At 41.1% G+C, this 26,694-nt stretch overlaps 1 protein-coding gene across 1 annotated transcript in view; it reads left to right on the top strand.

The window, feature by feature from the left end:
• The first annotated feature begins 4,390 nt into the window (after positions 1 to 4,390).
• USP31 (ubiquitin specific peptidase 31) overlaps positions 4,391 to 26,694 on the top strand; it is a 67,100-nt gene continuing 44,796 nt past the window's right edge. Inside the window, exon 1 of the mRNA XM_012780207.2 lies at positions 4,391 to 5,014. Within this exon, the coding sequence (XP_012635661.2) occupies positions 4,391 to 5,014 (624 nt within the window). The remainder of the gene's footprint in view (positions 5,015 to 26,694) is intronic.

Here is a 26,694-nt window from a genome sequence, read left to right as displayed (position 1 = left end):
GTACTCTGAGGGACACAGAAAGCCCTTGTGGCCAGGCATGGTGGCTCATGCCTGTAATCCTAGCACTCTGGGAGGCGGAGGTGGGAGGATCACTTGGGGTCAGGAGTTCAAGACCAGTCTGAGCAAGAGTGAGACCCTGCCTCTAATTGAAAGAAAGAAAGAAAGAAAGAAAGCCCTTGTACAATTTTTAAAAGACATACTTTCATCTCTTATAAGATGAATATTGTGATGATGTGAATTTTCCATAAATTAATCTACAAACATTAATCCCCCCAAAGTATTAAATTCATTTGAGAGAGTAAGCAAACAGATAGATAATAAAATTTAGGAAGTATTGCCCTATAAAACATTTCAGTGTATTCTAAACCTATATCATCCTGGGATATAGAGACATAACAATGGGATAGAATACTATTTTTAAAAACCTTAAATGTATGCGGAGTTTAATAGGTGATAAAAGTGGCATTGTAAAGCAGTGGGAAAAGGTTAAATTACTTAGAAAATGAAGCCGAGGCAATTGGCTAGCCATGTAGGGTGGGAAAAAGGCAAGATCCCTACCTTATTTCTCACACAAAAATAAATTCTAGATGGAGACAACATTAAGAGCAAGGAAAAAAGTTCATAATAGCATTAAATGAAAACATCAATGAATATTCTTTTGATCTGGAAGTAGTGGGAGACTGTCTAAGCATGTAAAAAAAAGATCAGAAACCTTTATGAAAAAGACTGACTCATTTGACTCTTAAAATAATTAAAATTTTCTATATGATATAAAAACATTGTAAACATGATTGAAAGATAACCAAAATGGAATAGTATAGACCAATAAATAATATAATTCATATACAAAACTTTATGAGCCAACATTTATAAAAGGAATAAAGAATACACCAAAAAGAAAAATTGGCAAATGACGTTGAAGGTAAATCATAGCAGTAAAAATACAAATTGGTAATAAAAAAAATATTACTACTCATTTTCTTGTTTGCAAACAACAGAAACTGACACCGGTTAGTTTCAGCATAAAAGGAATTTATAGGAAGCCTATCAGGTTAGCTTGCAGAATAAAGAGAGCTGGAGAAACAGGCTTGGGCAGTAAACCAGGGAGGCAGACACCTGTAAGAACTTGCCACTAGAGTAGCCAGTTGGACACTTGCTGCTACCACGCCTGGAACTGTATACCACTGCACTGCTACAATGCTGAATCTACAGCCACTAGATTCATTAATTTGCTGCACTATCTCCAACTAACCTTGTATCAATACTTCCGGACCCAAGATCCAAGTAGGAGCATCTAGTCAGTTTTTCTTAGGTCATCTTCCTGGGCTTTGGCTTTTAGGAGTGGGAAAGGGAATACTTGCTCCCTACCCCTTACCCAGTTTTCATAATGGGAGCTTGTTGTCCTGCCTAAATCGGTATCTCCTCCAGATAAGAAGTCAGTTTAGATGTTGGATAGCTGAAAGACCAGTGCATGGTGTTCAGCCTCACTCATCCAAACGAAAGCACATTAATATGCCATCTTTTGTTCATCAGATTTGTCAATGTGACAAAGATTGAAAATCTCAACACTATCTTGGGATTAGGAAATATGGGTTCCCCATTCACTGTTGGCAGGATAAAACCTTTCTAGAGGTCGGTTTGACAACAGGTGTCAAATATAATATGTACATACTCTTTGATGTAAGTTTTCAGCTAAGGAGATAGCTGCCGGGGTGGACAAAGTATGGGTCATGACAATGTTTCCTGCATTGTTATTTTTAATTTGTCTTTGTCTAGCTTGAGGGTAAGGAGTAGGTACAGAGAGGGGCAGTGGAAGATTTACTATAGAATGTTGTTCAGGGTGAGTCTTCACAAATGACCATCTGAGTGTTCCAACTAGGGACTCTTCTAAGCCTGTTCTGGCCAGGCTGGGGACCAATAAGCCTAGAATGGTGGGAGGGGCCAGACTAGAAAGAGGGCTCTTACCAGTACCACCAAGGAGGTCAGCCTTCGTTTAGATATATTGTTGCCACATAACCAATCTGCTCTATGGTGGCTACCCTACTGGGTACTTGATGAGTTAGGTGTGTCTCAGTGAGTTTGAAGACTATACTTTAGTGATGGTGACCGACTGTAAATGGAATTCTTTTTTTTTTGAGACAGAGTCTCGCTTTTTTGCCCAGGCTAGAGTGAGTGCCATGGCATCAGCCTAGCTCACAGCAACCTCAGTCTCCTGGGCTCAAGCAATCCTTCTGCCTCAGCCTCCCAAGTAGCTGGGACTACAGGCATGCGCCACCATGCCCGGCTAATTATTTGTGTGTGTATTTATTTATTTATATTTTAGTTGGTCAACTAATTTATTTCTATTTTTAGTAGAGTCTCGCTCAGGCTGGTTTCTAACTCCTGCCCTTGAGCAATCTGCCAGCTACGGCCTCCCAGAGTGCTAGGATTGCAGGCGTGAGCCACCGCACCTGGCCTGAAAAGGGAATTCTAATATGGTCAAGTCAGTGTCAGGATAGAGGTGCTGGGAGAGCCTGTGGAAGGGATGCCTCCTGAAGGGGGCGATACCTAATGTGAAGCTTTGAGGATGAGGAGAAGTTAGCTAAGCAAAGAGGTTCAAGCAAAAGTGTTCAGGGCAGAGGGAATGGCTTGGGCAAATGTCCTCATGTCTGGATCGAAGCACCTGGAGCCACAAACGTGTCTGCGAAAGTTGAGGACCATTGCATTCACACTTTAGTATGAATGATCAAATGACTTCCTTCCTGATGTCCAGATGGACTCAAGTGCAGTGAGGATGGATATTTTGACCAGGAGGTGGGAGTGAGGTGATTAGGCACAATGAAGAGCACCTTGGGAATGTCATCATAGGGCACTACTCACAATGCAGTGGGAAGCCAGAGGAAAAAAAAAACATTTACTTCAAATGTGACGTAAGGTTGCCTTCATCCTTTAAAAACGTGAAGGGCTCTCCTTTCCCTGATTTCTCCCTTCTGCAGTAACCGGGACTCAGGCTAGCCCTGTTAGCAAAGAGGAGAACCTACAGAGAGGTCACATACCAGTGGTTTGGGGCTAAAGGCAGAACAAAGATGTATTTTTTTTCCTGCATTTTTCTTTTTTAATGGAACCAACATTTAAAAATAGGATTTCCACCTTCTCTTAAAAAGATCAGTTGGTCTGGTAACACTGAACCCTCATTCTCACATGGGAACAACTGGCTGGAACTGAGTGGCAGCCTCCATATTAAAAGGATGTTAATCTTCAGTTTGCCATAGTCCCTATCGTTCCTTATATTCTCCCCAACACTGAGTGCCAAGTCACTTGAAGGTCAATATCATTGAAACACCAGGATTCTTCACTCATTGCTGTGACCTAGATCTGGTCCCTGTGATATTTGTGGGTCCGTGACCTCCGGTTTAGAGGCCGATATAAGGGCTTTAATCAAACTTGGGTTTGAATTGGATAAGAACTGTACCAATCCCAAAGGTGTTGCATTGAGATTAAAGAAGATATTGCATGCTTGGCATGATGTGTGGAATATAGCAGCTATATAAGCATCCTCTAGGAACGTAAGCTGCAGGCGGGCAGGCAGAAAGTGTGTTAATTTCATTCTTTGTAGTATTCCCATGGTCTGGCACAGTGCCTGGCATATAGCAGGTTCTCAGTAATTATCTGTAGAGTGAATGAACGAATGATGTGAGAGCTCAGAGGGGTTCTAAAGGTTTGAATGAAAAGTAAGGTAGTTCCTATAACAGCGCGTCGCCAGGACCCCAAGGTGCAGCAAAGCCCACCTGGTCGTGCCAGGCTCAGTGACGGCGTTTGGATGGCAAGCAGGCGGTGGGGATCTGCAATGTCCCTTGGGGCCAGGCGGGGTTGGCTGGCCAAGGACCGGTCAGGGCCATTGCCCACCAGCTCTTCTGTAGTCTTTGTAAGGGATGGCATCCTGATTCCTGCACGTTCCCTAGGCCTCCGCCATCCGATCAGCAAAGACCGAAGACCCACCCTTGGGGTCCCCCGCCCAGCCCCTCCACGCCTGGACCGCGCCCACACTAGACATGGCCTCCTTCGGGCTTCACGCGGCAGCACCGCGCCCACAGGCGAGAGTCCTCGCGTCCGGCTGGAGAGGCGGCTACGTTCCCACAGTCAACATGGCGGCCGCGGCGGCTTCAGCGCCAAGCGGGAGGTGCCGGAGGCGGGTCACGTGAGCGGCCCAGCTGGGCGGACCGCGCGCGCGCCCGCCCGCCCCGCCGGCCGCTGCTCGCTCGCTGGCTCGCTGGCTCCGCGGCGCTCTTAGGAGTGTGGGGCGTAGAGCCCCGGGCCCGGTGAGGCGCGGCGCGGCAGCATGCGGCGGCGGCCGTGGCGGAGCCGAGGGCCGGGCGGGCGGGCGCGGTGATGAGCGTCTGCGGCCGCCGCCATGTCCAAGGTAACGGCGCCCGGGCCCGGGCCGCCCGCGGCGGCGGCGGCGGCGGCGGGCGGGAAGGAGAAGCGCTCCTTCAGCAAGCGGCTGTTCCGGAGCGGCCGCGCGGGCGGCGGCGGCGCGGGGGGTCCCGGGCCGGCCGCGCCCTCCTCGCCCTCCTCGGCGCGCTCGGTGGGCAGCTTCATGAGCCGCGTCCTCAAGACGCTGTCCACGCTCTCGCACCTTAGCTCCGAGGGCGCCGCCCCGGACCGCGGCGGCCTCCGCAGCTGCTTCCCGCCCGGGCCGGCCGCCGCGCCCACGCCGCCGCCGCCCGCCTCGCCCGCGCCGCCCGCGCCGCCCTCCTGCGCCGCCGAGCCGGTGCCCGGCGTGGCGGGGCTCCGCAACCACGGCAACACGTGCTTCATGAACGCCACGCTGCAGTGCCTCAGCAACACCGAGCTCTTCGCCGAGTACCTGGCGCTGGGCCAGTACCGGGCGGGGCGGCCGGAGCCCTCGCCTGACCCCGAGCAGCCCGCGGGCCGCGGCGCGCAGGGCCAGGGCGAGGTCACCGAGCAGCTGGCGCACCTGGTGCGGGCCCTCTGGACGCTGGAGTACACGCCGCAGCACAGCCGCGACTTCAAGGTGAGCCCGCGCGCCGCGCCGCTCCCGGGTCCCGGGCACCCTCCCGCCCGTCTTCCCCTTGCTCCTCTCGGCTGGGCAGACGCCTATTTGGGTTGCTCAGGGAGGTCTGGGACAGATGACACCGATTGTAAGGGACATCCATTCATTGTGTGCTTCCTGAGAGCTTACTACGTGCTTAACCACTACCCTGTGATAGGCATTGGCGGACGACATTGCAGTGAGCAGGACTGCCTGCCTTCAAGGAACTTGCAGTCTTAGTGGGGTGTGAGTGTGGAGCCTGGGGTCAAATCTCAGCGGTGTGAGTGTGAGCAGGCTACTCAACCTCTCTGTGCAACAGTTTCTTCGTCTGGCACTTACCTCATAAGGTGGTTGTGAGCTAGAAACAAGTTAATATATATTAGGTCGAACACTATGAAGTTATCCATTTTTGACCTTTAGGCACTTTTGTAGGTGTTCAATCTAATATGTAATGCTTCAGCTGTGCCTAGTACCATGTGTATTTGCTATTATTATTTTTGTTATTTAACAGTTAGTAACTTAACGAGATAGTATCCAATAGAAGTTTGAAGAGAGCAAAACCAGGTGATGTGATTGGCGTTCTGGCAGCCTACTTTAAATTGGGGGACATATGTGGCCCTTGGGCCCTCTGCAAATGTAGTGACAGGGTGAGATTTGAGAGCTGAGTGGTGGTGGGCTGGGGCCAGATGGTATAGGGCCATTTGGGCTGCACTAAGGAATTGGGCTCTTATTCTAAGCAGAAGGGGAAAATGATTTGAGAGTGTGTGTATAAGGGTTACTTTTAGGTGAGACATGAATATGTTATTAAATAGAATGACATCAAACAGCGAGAAAGTTAACTCCTTTTCTGTTCTCTTTCTATCTTGATCAGGCCCAGGAGAAGGTCTCCTCTTCATGTTAGCCTGTTTTTAACATCTCTTTGCTCATCCCCCATCCCTTTTGTTTTTTAAACAGAGAGCAAGCTTCAAGTTTAGAGGCTTTGGCAGGCCACTGTAGCTTGAATTTAATAAGGTTATGTTTTTATTGGGTTTGTTTTTTAATTTGTCTTCAATTTATGGCAAATAATACTTGGTTTCCCATTGGTGCTATACATTTTCTTTATAAAATGCATTTATTTACATAAAAATGGGTGATTTGGTTAAAATAGAAAACGGTGATCTAGCTGAAGAGTCTGCACTTGGTTACTTTCTTGCTGAACAACAGCACTAGTGTGCATCCCTCCCCTTTTTATACTTTATGTTGCTCAGCCTTGTTTTTCTCGAAAAGAAAAAAAATGGTTGCTGTTTGATCTTGGTGATTTGAATGGAAATATTTGACTGAGATAGCGACTGGAAAAAAATGAGATCTATGTCAGAGATCTCAAGAAAGTAGAAGTAGGATGGCTGGGAGAACTGGCTGCCATACGTTTTTCTGTTGTTGTTTTCTTCCCTCTTTGCTTATAGTTGCCTATAAGTAGCCACAGCACTTGCATAGTTTTCAAGGTCAGAGTCCAGTGTTTGTTTGGTGTGAAAATGAGTTTCTTCAGCATCTTTGTATGTGAGTATTTCCAGTGCTTTTAATGAGTTTGTGTTCACTTTTTTAAAAAAATCCATTAAGCTGTGAACAGAAATGGGTCAATAATTCTAGAAGTTCAGTGCCTGATTTATAGGAGTACTTTGGCAGACTTGAACAGATTCTTAGAGGCCTTGCCTTTTTAAAAATATAATCCTCTGAACCTTTAGTAGGTTTCATTCTGCATTCATTCATTCTCCTCCCATTTATTGAGGGTTTATTCAATCAGTAGGAATGCATTCGGCATGAGAAACAGAAATCCCTAATGGTAGTGCCTTAAGCAATAAAAATGCCGTAGCCTGGAGGTTGGTGGTTCTAAGGTGGCTTGATGGGCTCAATGAGGACCCAGAGCAGTTCTGTGTTTCCACCCTGTTGTCCTTAGCTATTATTGGCTTTTTGTTTGTCACCTCATGGTTGTCTGATGATGGCAGCTGCAGCACCCAGCATTTTAAACAGGAAAGCAGGAAGTCATTAGGGAAATAAAAGTTCTTCCAGAAGCCCCCTTAGCAGGCTTCTGCTGATATCTCATTGACTGTAACTATGTCAGTTGGCTGCCATGGAGGCTGGAAGGTGGGTTTTTGTATTTTCCTGCCTTAATAGTGATGAATGAAGGAAGGGTTTTACCTCTTAGCCCACCAAAGTGCCTCACCTACCATGAGCTAGGCACTTTCATTTGGGGAAGACCCCGTACCTGCCTATGAAGAGCTGAGTCTATTGGGATATGGTAAGTTCCCTGAGACAGCTTCTCACACTTTAATATGCACATAATTCACCTGGGAATCTTGTTACAAAGCAAATTTGGATTCAGTAGAGCCGGAGTGATGCCTGAGATTCTGCGTTTTTAGCAATCTCCCGGGTAATGCTGATGCTGACCATACTTTGAATGGCAGGCACCAAGGAACAAGTAAAGCATCACAGAAAAGGTGATTTCTGAGCAGTGTTCTGAAGGATGAATAGAAGTTTGCCAGGCAGGCAGGTGGTGGGGTGGCATGAAAGGGCATGTGGTTGTGGGGAATAGACATTTAGTGGCTGGTTATACCACGTAGCACTTGGGAGGGGGCAGAAAGCCTGGGAGAAGTGTGTTATAAATGGATCCTGAAGGGCTTTGTGAGCTATGCTGGTTCGGACTTTATCCTCTGAAAGTTGAGAGCTGATTTTTAAGCAGGGGAGTGATATAATCAGATGTATTTTTTCTTTTCTTTGCCCAATTGGGTAAAGCCTGGTGGCACTGTGGAGGATTCCTTCCTCCCCCCCAAACATTTTATTATAGCCAAATTTGATGAATATTATTTTGAACATCAAGAAAGTTGAACACCAAGAAGATGAACATGAGGCATACCTATCACCATGCCTTGCCTGTTTGTGGCAGACATCAGTATTTGCTTCAAATATTTTTCACTTTCAGGTAGCTCTCATTCAGCCCCAGATCCTGCTCAGTTCAGGGCTACAGTTGGTTGGAGTTGGCAGAGGAGATAAAACAAATTTGTCATCTTGAGATAGTTTGCTTTGAGGTTGGAAAAGCACTTACTGTGTCTTTGAATGTGCTTTTATCGCCGAAAACTTCGAGTTACTAATGCTTTTCTTTGTAAATTTTTCAATTAGAATTCTTTCTTGCTTTCTAACCACATTAATTTGAGCTTCAGTAGCTTGCCAGTTAAACAGTTTTTTTGGTTTTGGGTAGACTAGATAGTTGTTAAAGTTGGGTTTTCATTTCCCATAATGAAATGAATTGACTGGTCCAACTTTGATATGCTTTAAAAAACTTCTCTAGCTGCTACTTATATGTTTTCTCTTTTTATGCAGATAGTCTTCTGCCCTGCCTCTCCCCCACTCCCATCCCTTGGGACATTTGTTGAAACCTGGAGACAATACTTGGTTGTTACAACTGGGGTGAGGTGGGTAGATTCCAGGGATGGCGCTAAATGTCGAACAACATGCAGGACAGCCTCCCTCAACAAAGGATTATCGAGCCCAAAATGTCAGTAGCGCCCAGGTTGAGAAACTCTGTTGGAGGAATGTTTTGAGCTGCCTTAGCACAAGTTTCCCTTACCTGGGGAGTTTAAATGGTTACCTTGTGACTATCTGTTTCTTCTTCCTGTGGGTATGTATGTGCAGCAGTACTAGGGTAAAACTTGGACTTCACTGGCAGGATCCTAGTATCACTTTCTTAGTAAAACAATGAGTAAATAAGTCAGTTTGGACCGAATACCCAATACGCTATTTTTAGAGGAAATCAGCTTACTGCCTTAATAGGAGCATGATTGCTCTCCAAGTTCTTACAGATGCTTTCTGATTTCTAGTACTCAGTACCCTTTTGCAACAAATAAAAAGATGGATAGCCATCTTTCAAGCAAAAAAGATAAGTTTTATGGCAGCAGTTTTTAAACTGTGCTGGCAAAGAACAACTAGAACAGCGTGATCTACTGATAAAAGAATTGTGGGGACTTCTTCCAAATTTGCAGTAAAACAAAACGTAATTGATGAATTGAATTTTCTCTGCCATGTTTTGCCTTGAACTTTGATGGCTGGTGGTGCCTATTTATTAGTGAGAGTTCTCAAGTTACAAAAGGAATAAACATGTATAAATGAATAGTGGTGAACAACCTAGCAATCGGGATTACACACGCTTAGTTTCCTACCCAACTTTTTCATGGACTCATGCTGTGCAGCTCTGATGTTATGCTGCAAGCCCATGGTACACATTTTTCTGGTTTGTATGAAGTTCTTTAGTATATTAATATTTCACGTTGTTTCCCATGAAGTACTTGGACTTCAGAGTGTCCCTTGAACTCATTTGAAATATGGGGTAAAAATGAAACTGTGTAGGTCACATTTAGATTTATGACAGAATATAAAGTAGAAAGTACATTCCTTCCTGGTCAGTTCCCTAACCCATCTAACACTGTCACTTGAATTTTTGTAAAGCTCCAAATCTCTGAAGGAGAAAGGAGATGATAGAATCACAAAGTTTTGGAGTTGGATGTGATATGAATATGCCCCAGCCTTTCAGAATGGGGGAACCAAGGGTCACCCACTGGCTAGTGGCTGAGGGAGCAGAATTTCCATTCACCGTCCACTCTCTGGGCATCCCTGCATTGCCGGTGCACATACTGCGTCCTGGGCCTAGGGTGGCCTTATCAGTACAGCCACTGAAATGACAGGTCTCAACGTAAAACAGACAGGCAGAGTGACATGCTGAAACGTGTAGCATTTTTTTCCTCTGAGACTCTGATGCTGAATTGTAGTGAAAATAAGGTCACCTGCAGCTAGCTTCATATTTGTGCCATTGCTCCTCAGGCTTAGGTACTTTTGGATGGCTTCCTTAAAGAAAAAAGCAAACAGAAATAAACAATCCTTTCAGACTGTTGAAATGCCCGTATAAACGTGTGGATCTCTCTCTGGTAAGTTTTGAGCTAATAATATATGCAGCTTCCTATCAAGTTTGGTAAAGGGGAATTGGGAATTATAAGAAATTTTCCAAGATAACTGGTTGGGGAATAAAAATACACAGGATAATTATAGAAACTCCATGTTTGCTGACTTAAATCATATTTGCTGTGCAGTTATTGTGCATAAAGGGGCTAGTTTAGGTGAGGAGTTGGGACTGGAGAATTCAGTATGAAGATTATAGGACAAAGTTCTTTCCCTCAGAAAACTTACCTGCTTGCAGGGAAGTGGTTTTTAACTGTAATGACTAGGAAAGTTCAGTGGGAGTTCAGAGAAGGGTAAGATCCTTGTGAGCTGAAGTGTAAGAACAGGATTCATTTATTCGTCTTTTCATTCATCATCAGCAACTAAGCATCCACAAATTTGAGTTCCTAACTCCATGCCACTCCCTGTGCTAGTCATTGGGTATAGTGGTAAACAAAATGGTATGAACATGATTAAAGGCCACACGGTTCCTCCCTTCATGGAACTTTTGTTGTCACAGAGGAGGAGGCAGTATTAACCAATGAACACTGATAAATGTGAAATTAAAAATTACTGCGTAAGAGTAGAGAAAGGAAAAGATAAGGTGGAGGAGAGAAAATAATGGGTGTGACCAGGCAGAGAGGAATAAAATGTATGTAAAAGGCCCTACATTCAGAAAGAGCTGGGGGTACATTCAGAAATCTGACAGGCCTTGTTTGTAGCTAGAGGAGGCTGGAAAGAAGGGCAGGACCTTGTAGGTAGGCCAAGGTAAAGAGTTTAGATTTTATTCTAAAAGCAATGGGGATTGCTGCAGGTTTTAAACAGAGTTCTGGCATGATCTCATGAAAATGTGAAATGGTCATCCTAGGTACTGAATGGTGAATGGAATGGAAGCAGGGAGACCAGTTAGGAGGCTTTCGAGATGGACCAGGTAAAAGTGATAGTGGATGGAGATGGAGGAGTAGATGGATTTGAGAATTTGAGGTCTATCTGGAAGGTAGACTTTTTGGAAGCTACATGGCTCCCAGGAGCTGATGAGCCTGTACCTAAGATGCAGACAGCTCTGCAACGAGGACTCTTGACTTGCTCAAGGACTGATTTGAGGGGAGACACTAAGGCAGAGGGAGCTTTAATAGTGACTCCCAGCTGTTTGTCCTGAGCAGCTGGGGGATTGCTGGTACTGTATGCGTATTTGAGGAGATGCAGTTTTGGGATCAGGAATTCAGGTTCAGAAGTGTTAAATAGGACACTCATGAGATGTCTGGGAGGCAGTTGTATAAGGGAGTCTGGGGTTCAGCACATTGATACTGGCTGGAGATAAACATTTGGGAATCATCAGCCTATAAAAGATATTTAAAGCCATGGGATATGGATTTACAATGGAATTTGAAGATAAAGCATGGATAGTTAAGGGGAAGAGAGATAATATTTCAGGTTGCTGGGGAAATATTCTGAACAAAGACGTAGAGATGGCATGGTCTAGGGACAGAGTCTTGGTTTGGAGCAGGGATTCATAGCCTTGGCACTGCTGCCATTTGGGTTGGATAATTCTTTGTTGTAGGAGACTGTCCTGGCAATTTAAGATGTTTAGCAGAATCCCTGGCCTTTACCCAGTAGATTTGGCAGTACCTCCCTCCCCCAACCCCAGACATGACAATCAAAAATGTCTTCAGATATTGCCAAAAGTTCCTGGGCTGCAAAATTGCCCCTGGTTGAAAACCACTGATTTGGAGAGAAGGGGAGTTAAATGTAGATGGCCAGGGAGAGGAGAAGGGGCAAATTATGGAAGGTTTTGAGTCTGTCACAACAGTTTAGCCTTGAGGGCTGCAATCAGTAGTGATTCAGTCCAGGCCTGAGTTATGCAAACTGATTAGACGAAAATGATGTTTTAGAAAAATGGGTCTGATGGTGAGCAAAAATGAATCAGTTGGAGGAGAAAGTAAATGCAGGGAGAGAACAATCACAAGTATGAAGTGAGGAAAAGGAGGAGGAAAGGGTGAATCCAAGAGACATTTTGTAGGACATTGCGACGTTATTATGGAGACTGCAAGAGGCGGAGTGGTAAAGGGAACGCGGAAGTTTCAGGCCAGGGTGATGAAGTAATGGGGATATCTGACAGAAATTGAGCAGCTGGAAAGAAGTGGTTTGGGGCATGCGTTTAATTTGAAGATGTGGGGATGAGGGTCATGGCTTGTGACCCCTCACATAAGAGGGGGAGTCTTAATAAATAAACACTTGGAAATTAGGTGCAGTTTAGGACTAGCTGTATAGATTTGGATTCAGCTGCATAGAGATGATAATTGAAGCCAGGAGCGTGTTGAGTCTATGGAGAAGGTCAGAAATCCAAGGCTAGGCTGTTGGGGGAAACTAAAAATGAGAGGCTAGAAGGAGAGAGGACCTGGTGAGGGGACAGTCAGAGAGGGAGGAAGAAGCCCAGGAAGGCAGAGTTGTGAAACCTGGTTTACTTTACAGTTTGACTACCTGCTCTTACTTAACCCGGTGTACAATGTAGAGCTGCAGAAATGTCAGTTTATACCCATTAAGAATCAAATTCAAGTTGGTATTCAGTAGACACAGTATGGATTTATTAAGTCCACAGATGTATCGAGCACATTTCCTGCGCTGGTCCTGTGTTACCAAGTACTGGGGATGTGAAGATGAGTGAGGTGCCCATGCCCTCAGGGAATTCCAGGTTTAGAAGGAAAAACAAATGGGTAAAGAAATAATTGCAGTAGGTTTCAACATATGAATTAAAAGAAAAAAAAATAATTGTAGTAGGGTAGGATGAGTGCTGTGACAGAGTTATGTACAAAAGTGCTGTGCAGAGCCATGGGTGAGATCACCTGAGGGAGGAATGGGGCCCTTTGAGGGGACTGAAGAAATGATACTCAGACTGTGTTCTCGAAGGATTGGGAATCCTCGTGGACAGGGGAGAGGTGGGGAAGTCCTTTCCAAGGCAGAAAGCCCATCAAGTGCAAAGACTTGGAATCTCAAACAATGTGGCTTATTCAGAAAATGTTAAGGTCTAGAGTGGTTGTAGCAGAAGGGTAGGGTTGGGGTTGGGGCAGGATAGGAAGGAGGCTCACCGAGTGATGGTTTGGGCAGGGCTCATCTGGACGTCCTTGGGTGCTGTGGCAGAGAATTGCATCCTGCAAGGGAAGCCACCAATGAATTTTAGACAGACTTGTGGTATGAATGTTTTTTTATTTTATTTTTAAGAAAATGATCACTCAGAGGCTAGGGACATTGAGGATGAGAGAGGGACAAGGGGCCAGAACCAGATTCAGGGAGAACAATATAGATCCTAGCCTCTTTGACACTGGTCACATTTGGGGAAACTGAGGCAGCTTAGAACTTTCCAAACATGATAAAGTTTATTTTAAACGTGTTATATTTGTGGTCTCATGGTAACTCATGAGGGGAAATATTTGGTAGTTTAGGATAGAGTTGGCTAGAGATTTTTATTTGTCACAGAGGTTTAATAAAAATGTCTTTCCAACCAGTGACATAAGCTAGCACTAAATCTGTCACTCTGATTTGACCTAGTTTGGTTCTTTACACAGTTGCAAGGGCAGAGCTTCAGTTTAAACAATTGTGCACTTACTCCGCTGAATACACTGCCCTAAAGTGCCATTGATGTACATTTTTTGTTCTTATCTACATATATACATATTTTACATAGTGGCTATCAGTCTGGTCAGACCATTTTGGATTTTTTTTTATATGGTATTGATCATTTACTCATCCAATCCTCTTTTTTTGGGCATTTTCCTCTCTACTCTTTTTCACTGTAATGAACATGAATCCTGTGTATAGCTTTTTACTTTGATAAATTTCCAGACATGTCCTTAGAGCATCAAAAGCTTATGGGCTGGGTGTGGTGGCTCACGCCTGTAATCCTAGCACTCTGGGAAGCCGAGGAGGTAGGATTGCTTGAGGTCAGGAGTTTGAGACCAGCCTGAGCAAGAGCGAGACCCCGTCTCTTCTAAAAAAATAGAAAAATTAATTGGCCAACTAAAAACATATAGACAAAATTAGTTGGGCATGGTGGCACATGCTTGTAGTCCCAGCTACTTGGGAGGCTGAGGCAGAAGGATTGCTTGAGCCCAGGAGTTTGACGTTGCTATGAGCTAGGCTGACGTCATGGCACTCTAGCTCCAGCAACAGAGTGAGACTCTGTTTCAAAAAAAAACAAAAAAGCTTATGGACATCTTTTTGAGTTTTTTTTTCTTTTTTTTTTTTTGAGACAGAGTCTCGCTTGTTGAGTCTCGCAGGCTAGAGTGAGTGCTGTGGCGTCAGCCTAGCTCACAGCAACCTCAAACTCCTGGGCTCAAGCAATCCTTCTGCCTCAGCCTCCCGAGTAGCTGGGACTACAGGCATGCGCCACCATGCCCGGCTAATTTTCTATATATATTAGTTGGCCAATTAATTTCTTTCTATTTATAGTAGAGACGGGGTCTTGCTCTTGCTCAGGCTGGTTTCGAACTCCTGACCTCGAGCAATCAGCCCGCCTCGGCCTCCCAGAGTGCTTTTTTTGACTTCTTATATGTGTTGTGATATTACTTTTCCAAAACAAGAATTACAGAAATTACAGTGCTGCTAGTTCTGTCATGAACTTCACCTGGCCCAGTAAATGGTGCATATTGGATGCTCAAAAACCATTAGAATGAGGGGTTTTATAATTTAAATTTGTTATAACTGTTCTTTGTTCATTTATTTCTTAGCATTTAAAAATATTTTTATTGTAATAAAATACATGAAACATAAAAATTTACCATTTTAACCATTTTAAGTGTATAAATCAGTGGCATTAAGTACATTCACAGTGTTGAACAACCATCACCACTATCCATTTGAAGAACTTTTTGATCATTTCAAGCAGAAACACTATATGCATTAAACAGTAACTCCCCTCAACCTCTATTCTACTTTGTCTCTATGAATTTGTCTTTTCTAGGTACCTCATAAAAATGGAATTGTATGATAAGTAAAATCCATTTGTGCTGAGCTTATTTCAGTTAGAATAATGTTTTCAAGGTTCATCCTATATTGTGGCATGTATCAGAATTTCATTCTTTTTTAAGGGCTGAAGAACTGTATTGTATTTATATAACACATTTTGTTTATCCATTCATCTGTCTATGGACACTTTGGTTGTTTCCACCTTTTGGCTATTGTGAATAATGATGCTTTGAACATTGGTGTACAAGTATCTGTTTGAGTTCCTTGTTTTCAGTTCTTTTGGATCATATGGTAATTCTATGTTTAACTTTTTGAGGGACTGTCAAACTGTCTTCTACTGACTGTACCATTTTACATTCCTGCCAGCAATGCACGAGGGTTCCAATTTTCCACATCTTCACCAATACTTGTTAATTTCTAGGGTTTTTTGGTAGTAGCCATTCTAGTGGATGTGAAGGGGCATCTCATTGTGGTTTTCATTTACATTTCTCTAATGACTAATGTTGAATATCTTTTCAGGTCATTTGTGTATCTTCTTTGGAGAAAAGTCTATTCAGTTACCCAATTTTGAATTGCGTTTTTGTTGTTGAGTTGTAAGCATTCTTTATATATCCTGGATGTTAATCCCTTATCAGAAATGTGATTAGGAAATATTTTCTTCTATTCTGTGAGTTGTTATTTCACTCTCTTAATAGTGTCCTTCCATGCACAAGAATTTTTAAATTTGATGTGGTCCAATTTATTTTTTCTTTTGTTGCTTATGCTTTTGGTATCATATCCAAGAAATCATTGCCAAATCCAATGTCCTGGAGTTTTCCCTCTATATTTTCTCTAAGAGTTTTATAGTTTCAGCTGTTATGCTTAGATTTTTGATCTGTTTTAAATTACTTTTTGTGGTTAGCATAAGGTAAGAGTGCAACTTCGTTCTTTTGCAGGTGCTGTCTAGTTTTTCCAGTAACATGGTTGAAAAAATTCTTTTTCCCATTGAGTGATTTTGGTACCCTTGTTGAAAATCAGTTGATCACATATGTGAGGGTTTACTCCTGGGCTCTCTATTCCATTGTTTTGTATGTCTGTTTTTATGCCAGTGCAACACTGTCTTGATTACTGTAGTTGTATGTTTAGTTAAGTTTTGAAATCATGAAGTGTGAGTCTTTCAGTTTTGTCTTTTTCAAGATTATTTTTGCTTCAGAGTCTTGTGAGATTCCATATTAATTTTAGGATGCATTTTTCTATTTCTGCAAAAAATGCTGTTAGGATTTCGATAGAGATTGCATTGAATATGTAGATTGCTTTGGATAGTTTTGTCATCTTAACAATATTAAGTCTTCTAGTCCGTGAGCATAGGATGTCTTTCCACTTATTAATGTCGTCTTTAATTTCTTTCAGTTGTGTTTTGCAATTTTCAGTGTACTGGTTTTTTTTTTTTTCCCCTCCTTGGTTACTTTTATTCCTAAGTAGTTTATTCTTATTGATGCTATTGTAAATTGAATTGTTAATTTCCTTTTTGGATTGTTCACTGCTAGTGTATAAAAATGCAACTGGTTTTTGCATGTTGATTTTGTATCCTGCAACTTTTCTGAATTCATTTTTGTTAGCATTAATAGATTTTTTGTGGAATCTTAGCACTTTCTGCATATAAGATCATGTCCCTTTTCAACAGAGATAATTTTACTTCTTCTATTCTATTTTTTATGCCTTTTATTTCTTTTTCTTGCCTAATTTCTCTGGCTAGAACTTCCACTGCTATGTTGAATAGAAGTGTGTAAGCATCCTTCTTTTGTTTCTTGATCTTAGAGGAAATGCTTTCAGGCTTTCACCATTGAGTATTATATTAGCTGTAAGCTTTTTATATATGGCCTTTATCATGTTGAGGAAGTTTCCTTCTCTTTCTAGCTTGCTTTGTGTTTTTTTTAATCATGAAAGAGCATTAAATTTTGTCAAGTGCTTTTTTCATCAATTGAGACTATCATTTTTGGTCTCCCCCCCCCTTTCATTTTGTTAATGTGTGGTATATTAGCATGATTGATTTTCATATGTTGAATCTCTTTTCATTCCAGGAATAAATCTCACTTGATTATGGTGTCTATTGAGATTTAGAAGTTTTTTTGTTTTGTTTTGAAACTTTATAATAGCTCTTTATGGAGTGTATGTATATGTGTGTAAGGTAACAACTTCATTAAACTTTTGATGCATTTGATATAGACATTTTCCTCTTTCTCTTGCTCTTTAAATTTAGTTTGGTACTTTTATACATTAAAGAAGGGTTTAATTTACATTTTTGAACCTGTCTCTTTCCCTTATTGCTTTTATTACTATATAGCTGAAAAAATTATTCTTGTATATAGGATAATTTTTCTATTTTTTTTTTTTGTTTATCATGTTCTAAAATGTTTACCTGTTTGGGAATATGGAGTTTACTTTGGAGAATGTGTACAGTGGGGATTTATTTTAAGGTTTGACATTTCCCATCTTGTGTAGTAGGGTGTGTGGTTAAGAGCTTGGCTCGAAGGCCAGACTGCTGTGTTCAGATCCTGGCTGTACCACTTGCTAGCCGTCGGACCTTTGGCACTTAACTCTCTGGGCTTAATTTCCTCATCTGTAAAATGGAGATAAGGGTATGTCTACCTCACGAGGTTGTTTTGAAAACAAATGAGACAAAAACTTGGCAGAGGGCCTGGCACACCACCAGTACTCAGCAAGTGTTGACTGATGTTGTTACCATTGTTACCCCAACCTCATTATCATCTTGTTTATTTATAAAAGGTTTCTCTATGTTTAGAATTTTATGGTTTATTCCTGAATTTTATATTGTTTCATCAGTTCGTGTTTTGTTACTGCATAGAATTATCATTGCTTATTTTTTCTCTTGCTATTCTTCAGAAAGTTCTCCACATTTTAGAATCATTGTGTCAAGTTTCAAAAAGCAAAGTAATCTTGGTGAATTTTAATGCTAACTATCTACATTAGTTTGGGACAGGTAACCATGTTTACTGAATGCCTGCCTGTCACTGATAAAATCACTAACTTTCAACAAAACATGAACTTTAGTAATGTTATAGTAAGAAAGCCTAAATCAACTGATAACTGAGGACGAAATTGAAAGTTATTAAAGAACTGCCTGTTCCCGCAAAGGATAACAGGAGTGGATGGATTTACTCATACATTCTTCCAGGGGTCAGATAATCCCCATGTTGTATGAACTGTTTAAAAACATAGAAAAACTCACTCTCAGAGGCAAGGGGATTGTGTTTCCTAAATCAGTTGTTGTCTGTCTTCATCCTCCCTTGTTCGCAGCGATTATGTCTTATGCAGCATTGAATCTCTGCACCTGGTTTGTAGAAAGGTGCACAATGTGTTGATCAGTCCGGGCTGAACATGCCACAACCAAGGACAGCTTGCAGACCAGCCTCTGTTATAAACATAGGTTTGCTGGTGATGGGCCAGTTCTGTTGTGGACTTGGGTCAGACCTCACTTGAGGACTTTGATTACTCTTGAGTTTTAAGCTTTGAAAGAGAAGGGGAAGAATTTGAAAAGGGAGTTCGTGAGCTTCAGTATACAGAAGTTTATGAGCAAGTTGTCTGGAAATAGAATGAGCTGCATCACATAATAGTATTCTCTGTCAATGGATGCTTTGACAGTCTTGGGTATTATTATAGGGGGAGTCACATGCCCCATAGTGGATTGGGTTGGATTCAATTTCTGTCTTTTCTTTTCCTTATCTCTTGCTCCTTTCCTCTGACCTTTGAACATATACAAAATGTATTAGAAGCAGAGTTGACAATGTTGGCAGCTTTATGGGTATGTGAAAAGTGAATAAGGAAGAGGAGATGAAAATAATATTAAGGTTTTGAAACATGGTGTTTTGCGATGGTGCTTTTCAAGATTGGAAAAACAAAATTGGAAAACAGTTCTGGAGTGGGTGGATAAGTTCAGTTTTGGACAGGTCATACAGTATTTGAACATGAGAATCTTAAGAAGACTTTTTTTTATAAGCTATGTTTGTTGAATGTTACCATTTTCAGGTACTGTGCAAAGTGAATCATTTAAGTTTTTGTGACCCATGCAGAAAGGAGCTGATCTGGTCTAAACGTGGAAGTTTCTCTTAAGTCAAAATACAGATATAGTAATATAGATGCTTGTTCTGAGTTAGTTGTTGTACATGTTCCTTTGTGTGGCTTGAAGTTTTTAGTTTGACTCCGATACTTTTGTTTTGTTATTAGTGTGGGGTTTGATGGATTTTTCCTGTCCCCATCTATGCACTTGTCACAGTGAGGGGCTACTAAATAGGGCAGTGTTCTCTGTTTGTGTAGTCCCCACAGCTGTTTCCTATAGTAAAGACTCTGGAAAACAATGACCTCATGGTTTCTACAAAAAAACCTTTTATATTCCGTAGTGGAAAAGAAATCATTCAAAATGAGTAATTTAAAGTTCCTGTCCCCGTTGCTTCTTCCTGCAAAAATATTCTTGTTTGCTCTGCTTATTAATTGTTCACTGGCTGTTCCTCATGACCTTTTATGTTTAACAAACAACATTTTTGCAGTGGAGCACATCGGGATATCTTGTCTTTCATTTGATTGGGATCATTCTCTATTTAGAAATCATTGTTTTATGCCATGAACTGTGGCAGTTCCTAGAGGAATTGGCCAGCCACCCAACATCTGTTGCATCTTCCCTCCAATTGTTGAGCTCGTATGGTAGCAAACAATGCGTCCACAAACAAACAGTTCACACTGTACACGATTTCATAGGGCTGGTCAGGAAATGCTTTTGTTGGTATCTCCTGCTGGAAGGAACCTTTCTTTGTCAGCTCATCACCAGCTGAGTAAATTTTTCACTTTAATTCTTGCTATTCTTAAAATCTTTAAGAGCAAGGCAGAGCCATCAGATTCTTAGGAGATTTAAGGAATAGTAGTAATCATAATAATGAAAATACTGTTTATTTGTGTGGAACCAGATCATATACAAAGTGAATGCATATAGTTTTTAATTTAATCTTAACAGCTTTGTCAAAGAGGCATTGTTGGCAGGGTGTGGTGGCTCACGCCTGTAATCCTAGCACTCTGGGAGGTCAAGGTGAGAGGATCGCTCAAGGTCAGGAGTTTGAAACCAGCCTGAGTAAGAGCAAGACCCCGTCTCTACTAAAAATAGAAAGAAATTAATTGGCCATCTAAAAATATACAGAAAAAATTAGCCAGGTATGGTGGCACATGCCTGTAGTCCCAGCTACTTGGGAGGCTGAGGCAGAAGGATTGCTTGAGCCTCCAAGTTTGAGGTTGCTATACGCAAAGTTAACGCCACAGCACTCTAGCCCACAGCACTCTAGCTGGGGCAACAGAATGAGACTCTGTCTCAAAAAAAAAAGGCATTGTTATTTCGTTTTTAAAATTAAGGTAATGGAATTCAGTGCTGGTAAGTAGTAGAGCTAGGACTGCAACCTTGCATAGTATTTGTGAGCATTAAATGAGAAGATATAAGTAAGTGTTTAGTGAAGAAACAAGCGCACAATATTTAAGAAATCACAAGTGATAATAATGTAGGTGCTTGTCTAGACCTATGGCCATTCCAGTACCCTTCCCCTTTATCCCCAGATAACCAAAGCCCAAAGAAAGAAGCATGATGATGATAACACATTCCTTGTGCCTTGTAGTTTCTTTGGCATCAGATACCCTGCCTTTGACTGCTGTGCTTATTTTATTGACCTGCTTGTTTCAGTTCTATAGTTGACACTACAGGTTTCTGTGTTTGGTCCTGTCCCCAACGACATTTTTGCCAGTGAGTTGGATGAGGGAGGACCTAGCAGGCATATTAATTGAATTTGTAAGTGTCTTAACACAGTATACACTGCAACTTAAAGAATGCAGGTCCATGAATATCTTTAAAGTTAGCAGCTGAAATTTAATAGAATCTTGTATCTTGCATTTGGGTCCCAAGATGAACTACCCCATAGCTTTCACGTATGTAAAAGGTCCTGGATGTGTCACTGGTGTGTGATAGGCTGATGTAGCTGCCAAAAATGTTTAAGATTTTTATTCTACCTTCAAAGAAGTGTTGTGATCTGGGGATGTGATAGTGTGGTTCCTGTGAGACCACGCCTAGGATTTTGTTTGTCGTTCTGGGAAACCAGGGACCGACAAACTGCAGTGTATCTGGAGTTGGTGGTGGGGGACTCCTAGCCTGAGGGTCTTTCAGCAGGGGAGAAAGTTACTTGGAGAGAAAGCATTCCGGATAGCATCTTTGCATGTAAATTCAACTCTTTGTTCTTACCCTCATTATATCTCAGTACATAATTACAGGAGCCTTCTAGCCCCTCTCTCAATTTCTAAACTCTGTCTCTTCTAGTTGATGGTTTTTATTGCTGCCACATTAATCTTCATAATGTTTACCCATAATTACATTATTTCTCTTCTCAAAAATTGCCATTGCTTTCCCTTTTATATAAAAAATATGGTATACGTTTCTTAGCCTGGCATTTAAGCTTTCCTTGATGTGGCCCCATCTTCCACCCTGCCCTGAGGAGGTGGTGGGAGACAGCAAAAGAGCTGTAGAGTCAGTGACTTTGGCTCAGATTCTGAGATTTAAGGCAAGTGACTTTCCTTCTCTTAGCCATGTTTCTTTCTTTTATGATTTGGAGTAATAGTACAGTCTTTATAGGATTGATAAAGAGTGAGGAATATATGTTCAGTGCCTAACACATTGCCTGGCAACAGTCACCTGCCCACCTTGCTGACTCTTATTTACGTACGCCCCATACTTTCCCATCTGTCTTACCTTTTCTCTTTTCTTCTTCCTTGGTCCAGAGCACACATATTCTTCAAAGTCCACTTTAAAAGCTACTTTTATGTTTCTAAATTTAGAAAATGATTATAAGGGAACAGCCAGAGCTAATAAAATATTTGGAACTAAAAAAGCCTATACAAAATGTAGTTTTATGAAAATGCAAATATAATACAGTATTGATTTTTTTTTTTTAAAGCTACTCTTACATTAAAGTTCTCTTAGGCCTTGGAGTTGGAAGTAATGGCTCCCTCATTTGAAAGCAGATAACATTTTTTTTTTTTTTGAGACAGAGTCTCACTTTGTTGCCCAGGCTAGAGTGAAACCCCTGGGCTCAGCAATCCTCCTGCCTCAGCCTCCAAAGTAGCTGGGACTACAGGCATGCGCCACCATGCCCGGCTAATTTTTTTGTATATATATATTTTTAGTTGGTCAATTAATTTATTTCTATTTTTGGTAGAGACGGGGTCTCGCTCAGGCTGGTTTCGAACTCCTGACCTTGAGCAATCCGCCCGCCTCAGCCTCCCAGAGTGCTAGGATTACAGGCGTGAGCCGCCGCGCCCGGCTTCAGATAACGTTTTATATGGAGCTCTCTTGTGGTAACTTGTACACTTCCCTCTTAGTTAAGCTTAAATAATAATAACAATAATAGCCAACTGTTCAGAAAACTTTTCTTTTTGAAAATTTCAAATATACACCTAGGAGAGGAGACTAGTATAATGAACTTGTACGTCCCTGTCACCCAGCTTCAACAGTTATCAATTTGTGGGCAGTCTTATTTCACCACCTATAGCCTTTGCCTTTCCTCTTCCCAATTTTTGAAGCAAATTCCAAAAAATGTTTCTATCCATAAATAATTCAGTATATCTCTAAAAGATAAGGATGCTTGAAAAAGCATAATGCCATTATCTGCCTAAGGAACATTAGCATTAATTCCTTGCTATCATTGGATATCCACCAGTGTTCATATTTCTGTGATTCATATTCATTCTCATTCATTCTCTCTCTCTCTCTCTCTCTCTCTCACTTACATACACACAGATGCATGTATGTATATTTTTTTTATGGTTTATATAAGGATCTAAATAAAATCCTAAAATTTCAATGGATTGACCTATCTAGGTCTCTCATAATCTGTTTGTCTCTATTTTATTTTTTTTTCTTCTTGTGGTTAATTTGTTGAATGAACTGGGTGTTTGTCCTGTAGAGTAGGGCTTTTCAAATTATTTGGTTAAGGACTAATTTTTAAAATTTCTAATCTGTTGTGGACTGTTTGTAACATATAATACAGATGAATTACTAGAAAAGTGAAATAAAAATGGCATATGTAAGACTAGCCCCATTAAAAAAATTATTAGATTCAGTAGACATAAAGTTACTCCCAATTTCTGTGCTTATCATGGACTAGTAACAAAAAGTCCACAGATGGGTGCCTGTCTGTGGGTTGTACTTTGAAGAGCACTGCTGTGGAGCTTCCCGTAGTCTGATTTTTGTATTGTATTCCAGTAGCTTCAATTAAAATGTTCCTCTGTCCCTGTATTTCCTGCAAACTGGTAGTTAAATCTAGGGGTATTATGAGATTCAAGTTTGAGGGTTTTTTCCCTTGGTTGTTTTTTTTTTTTTTCTTTTGGTAAAACTACTCTGTGTGGGTAGCGTTGTAAACTTCCATCAGGAAGCCTATAGTGTCTAGTTGTGATGTCAGCAGTCATTAATGGTTATTCCCTGATCTCTTTATTCAGAGTTGGAAAATGATGACATTATAATTCTAACATTCCTTTTTCACTCATTAGCTGGAATATTTCTACAGGGACACCTGCCCAATTATTTGGTTATGCCAAGGTAAATTTTGTGAGAGAAAGGCTAGATAAATGCTTGATATATTTTTTTTCTCCTTCATTTTCTGATTTTCAAAATAATTACTTGATTTCCAAATGTGGTTAGTAAATTTTTATAACCTAATGAACTCATCGGCTTAAGCATATTTGAAATGTTCAGTCAATTATAGTTATTAACCTTAATGATGCTCAAATTGTCCCATTTTCGGCCAGTGGGACAAGTTGGCTCCCAAACCCTTTGGACACGATGCTTGTAGTCTGTGATGTCAAACCAGAATGCAAGGAAGTTAAGGTACTCAGGCTCATCTTATACATCTCTTGCACCATATTTGTAATCAGTCATTTCCAGATACTGCAATCCTATTCCTTTGGTGACAAATGGTGCTGGGGTACCATCGCCTAGGCATTAAGGGTGCGCATGTTTTCTAAGAAATGGGTAATTTCTTTTAAAGATAAATCCTGAATTTGTGTTGAGAATTCCAGTTCAGAGTTTCAGGGTGGGTTTTATTATTGGTCTTACATCTCTGTATCCTTCCTCCCATGCTAAAAGTCCAATTTGTAATACCAGTGTAAGTTCTCATTTGCCTTCTCCCACAATGCAGTCATGAATCTCAAAATAGTAATCCCAGTACTGCTACCAGTGGTATAAGTATTTGAAAATGGCTTAAGAAAGATTTATTTGGTAGTTTTTTATCCATGCCATATATCCTATGAGGACTGTACAGTGCAAATTACTGTTTTAAAGTTACTTGGAATTAGTTTTTGATGTGGTTTTGTCACCAACTGGATGTATAGTTAAAACTGTTTCTCTTTTACTTTTGATTTTGAGGGATTGCTTTTTAAAATTTAATTTTGTTGCATAATTATATAAAAAATAGAATATGTAGCCTGAAATCAAATTTATAAAACAAGATTTATTCAAAAGTCTAGCTGTCTCTGATCCTTACACCTTATTCCTTTTGTCCCTAATTTTTTTGATTTATTATTTCAGTGTTTAAATATAAGCAGATGTGTGCGTGTATGTATTCATATTCTCTCTTATTTAGATAAATGGTAGCACACTGTTCATAATTTCTCTTGGTTTTTTCCATATAGCTAACACAATTGCTTACCATATGCCTTGTACAGTGTGTTATTTTATTTGCTCCTTATAATGTTGTGAAATAGATAGATATAGTATAATTTTTGCTTTACAGATGAAAAGACAAACAATTCTGTATAGTCCTTTAATTCTGTGAGTCCCTTATTTTCCATAGTTACTAGTCCTGTCCTTTGTGTGCATGTTCATGGGTGAATGAATGAGCAGGGAACTAACTTCTGTATCTGTTTTACTTTGAGCATTGATGGGGCAGAGAAAGGCTGTGTTTAAACTGCAGAGAAGGAAATTCATCCTTTTCTTTATTTGAAGACCATAGCTCTCTATAGCTATAGAGAAAAACAATAGTAAGAACCTCTTCCCTGACCAGAATTGCTCCTAGTAATTATAAAGATACATTAAGTTGGAATGTTCTTTAATTTTGTCCTAAAATAAGAGTCCCTTTTTAACAGTGCAGTGACAAATCTCCCTCATTTTGGAGTCTTTATGTCATGGAAGTTATAATACAATAAGGTAAAGAAAAGACAAACTCCTATAAAGGCAACAGCTCGTGGAAAACACCATGATTTCAGGATTTTAATAGTGATGGGAAGAAAGGAAAGAGGAGGATAGTTTCATTCCCCTGCAGGCGTAAAAGAAGCATTGGTAGTTTTTATCTTACATCCAGTGGGAGGTTAGTTACCCTTCATGCTGTCTTGTGATGTCAGGCAGCTGGTTAGGCTGTTGTGACAGCTCCTCTCCCCCACCCCTTCCTGGATTCTCTCAAGCTTCAGAGGGTATTGCTGGGAGAAGGGAGAGGATGGCTAGGGTAGGGGGCTAGGCTACTCTTTTCCTTTTGAAAATCCATGAACCTTTGCATTTTGAATTTAATCAGTCCTGGTGCAGCTGAGATCTTGGGCAGGTCATTGAGCCTGTTTCCTTATTTTCCTCTGCATTGCCATGTAATACCAGTCTCACAGGTCTTGGGCATTTAACAACCATTGGCTCCTAAACCTGAGTAATGGAAACATTTTAGCAAGAATAACCAACCCACCCACCAACCAACCCAGACTTTAAGTGCAAGTCTTACATACATACAGAAAAATGCACAAGTCATTAGTGGACAACTTTATGTATTATCCTAAAGTGATTAATTTATCATCCAGAAATAGGACATTGCTAACACTCCAGAAGTTCCTCCTAATTGGCTTCTAACACCATTGATGAGTTTTGTCTGTTCTTAAGCTTTATTATGAATGAAATAATAAGTATGTTTTCTTTTAAAAACGGCATTATTGAAATGCAGTTCACCTCCCATATAATTCACCCATTTAAAGTGTGGAAGTCAGTGGTTTTTAGTACATTCATGGAGTTGTGCAACTATTACCACATTTCAGAACATTTTTATTATCCCCTGAAGGAACTCTATACCCCTTAGCAGTCACTCTCTATTTGCCTAAAGGAACTCTATACCCCTTAGCAGTCACTCTCTATTTGCCCCCAATGTCCCAGCCCTAGATGACTATTAACCTACTTTCCTCTTCTATAAATTTACCTATTATGGACATTTCATATAAATGGAATCATATAATATGTGGCTGTTTGCATCTGGCTTCTTTCATTTACCATGATGTTTTCAAGGTTAATCATGTTGTAGCGTATATCATACTTTGTTTCTTTTTATAGTAAAAAATATTCCATTATATGAGTGAGTAGTCCACATTTTGTGTACCCATTCATCCCTTGGTAGACATGTGGGTTGTTTCCACTTTTTGGCTGTCATGGATGATGCTGCTATGCTGTTGGGCAGGGCCATCGTGCTGAGTTCATAAGTCAGACTCTATGTTCTCCTCCACCTCCCTTCACTAGCTCAGGAAGCTGATGCTACTACTCCCTTTTTCTCTTCCAAGGGCTAAGCTTTCGCTTCCCACCAAGGGTGACCTAAAAAGCCCCTTGGTAGTAGCTGTAGGCTTACATTCTTTTTTCTTTCTCCACGTCACATTTTTCTTTGATACTGGCTGCTGTCACATTTTCTGCCAGTGGTAATATC

This window comes from Microcebus murinus, chromosome 19 (genome assembly GCF_040939455.1).
Source record: "Microcebus murinus isolate Inina chromosome 19, M.murinus_Inina_mat1.0, whole genome shotgun sequence".
NCBI classification, from domain to species: Eukaryota; Metazoa; Chordata; class Mammalia; order Primates; family Cheirogaleidae; genus Microcebus; species Microcebus murinus.
Note: the sequence above shows the minus strand (reverse complement) of the source record. Positions and strands in the feature narration are given on the sequence as shown.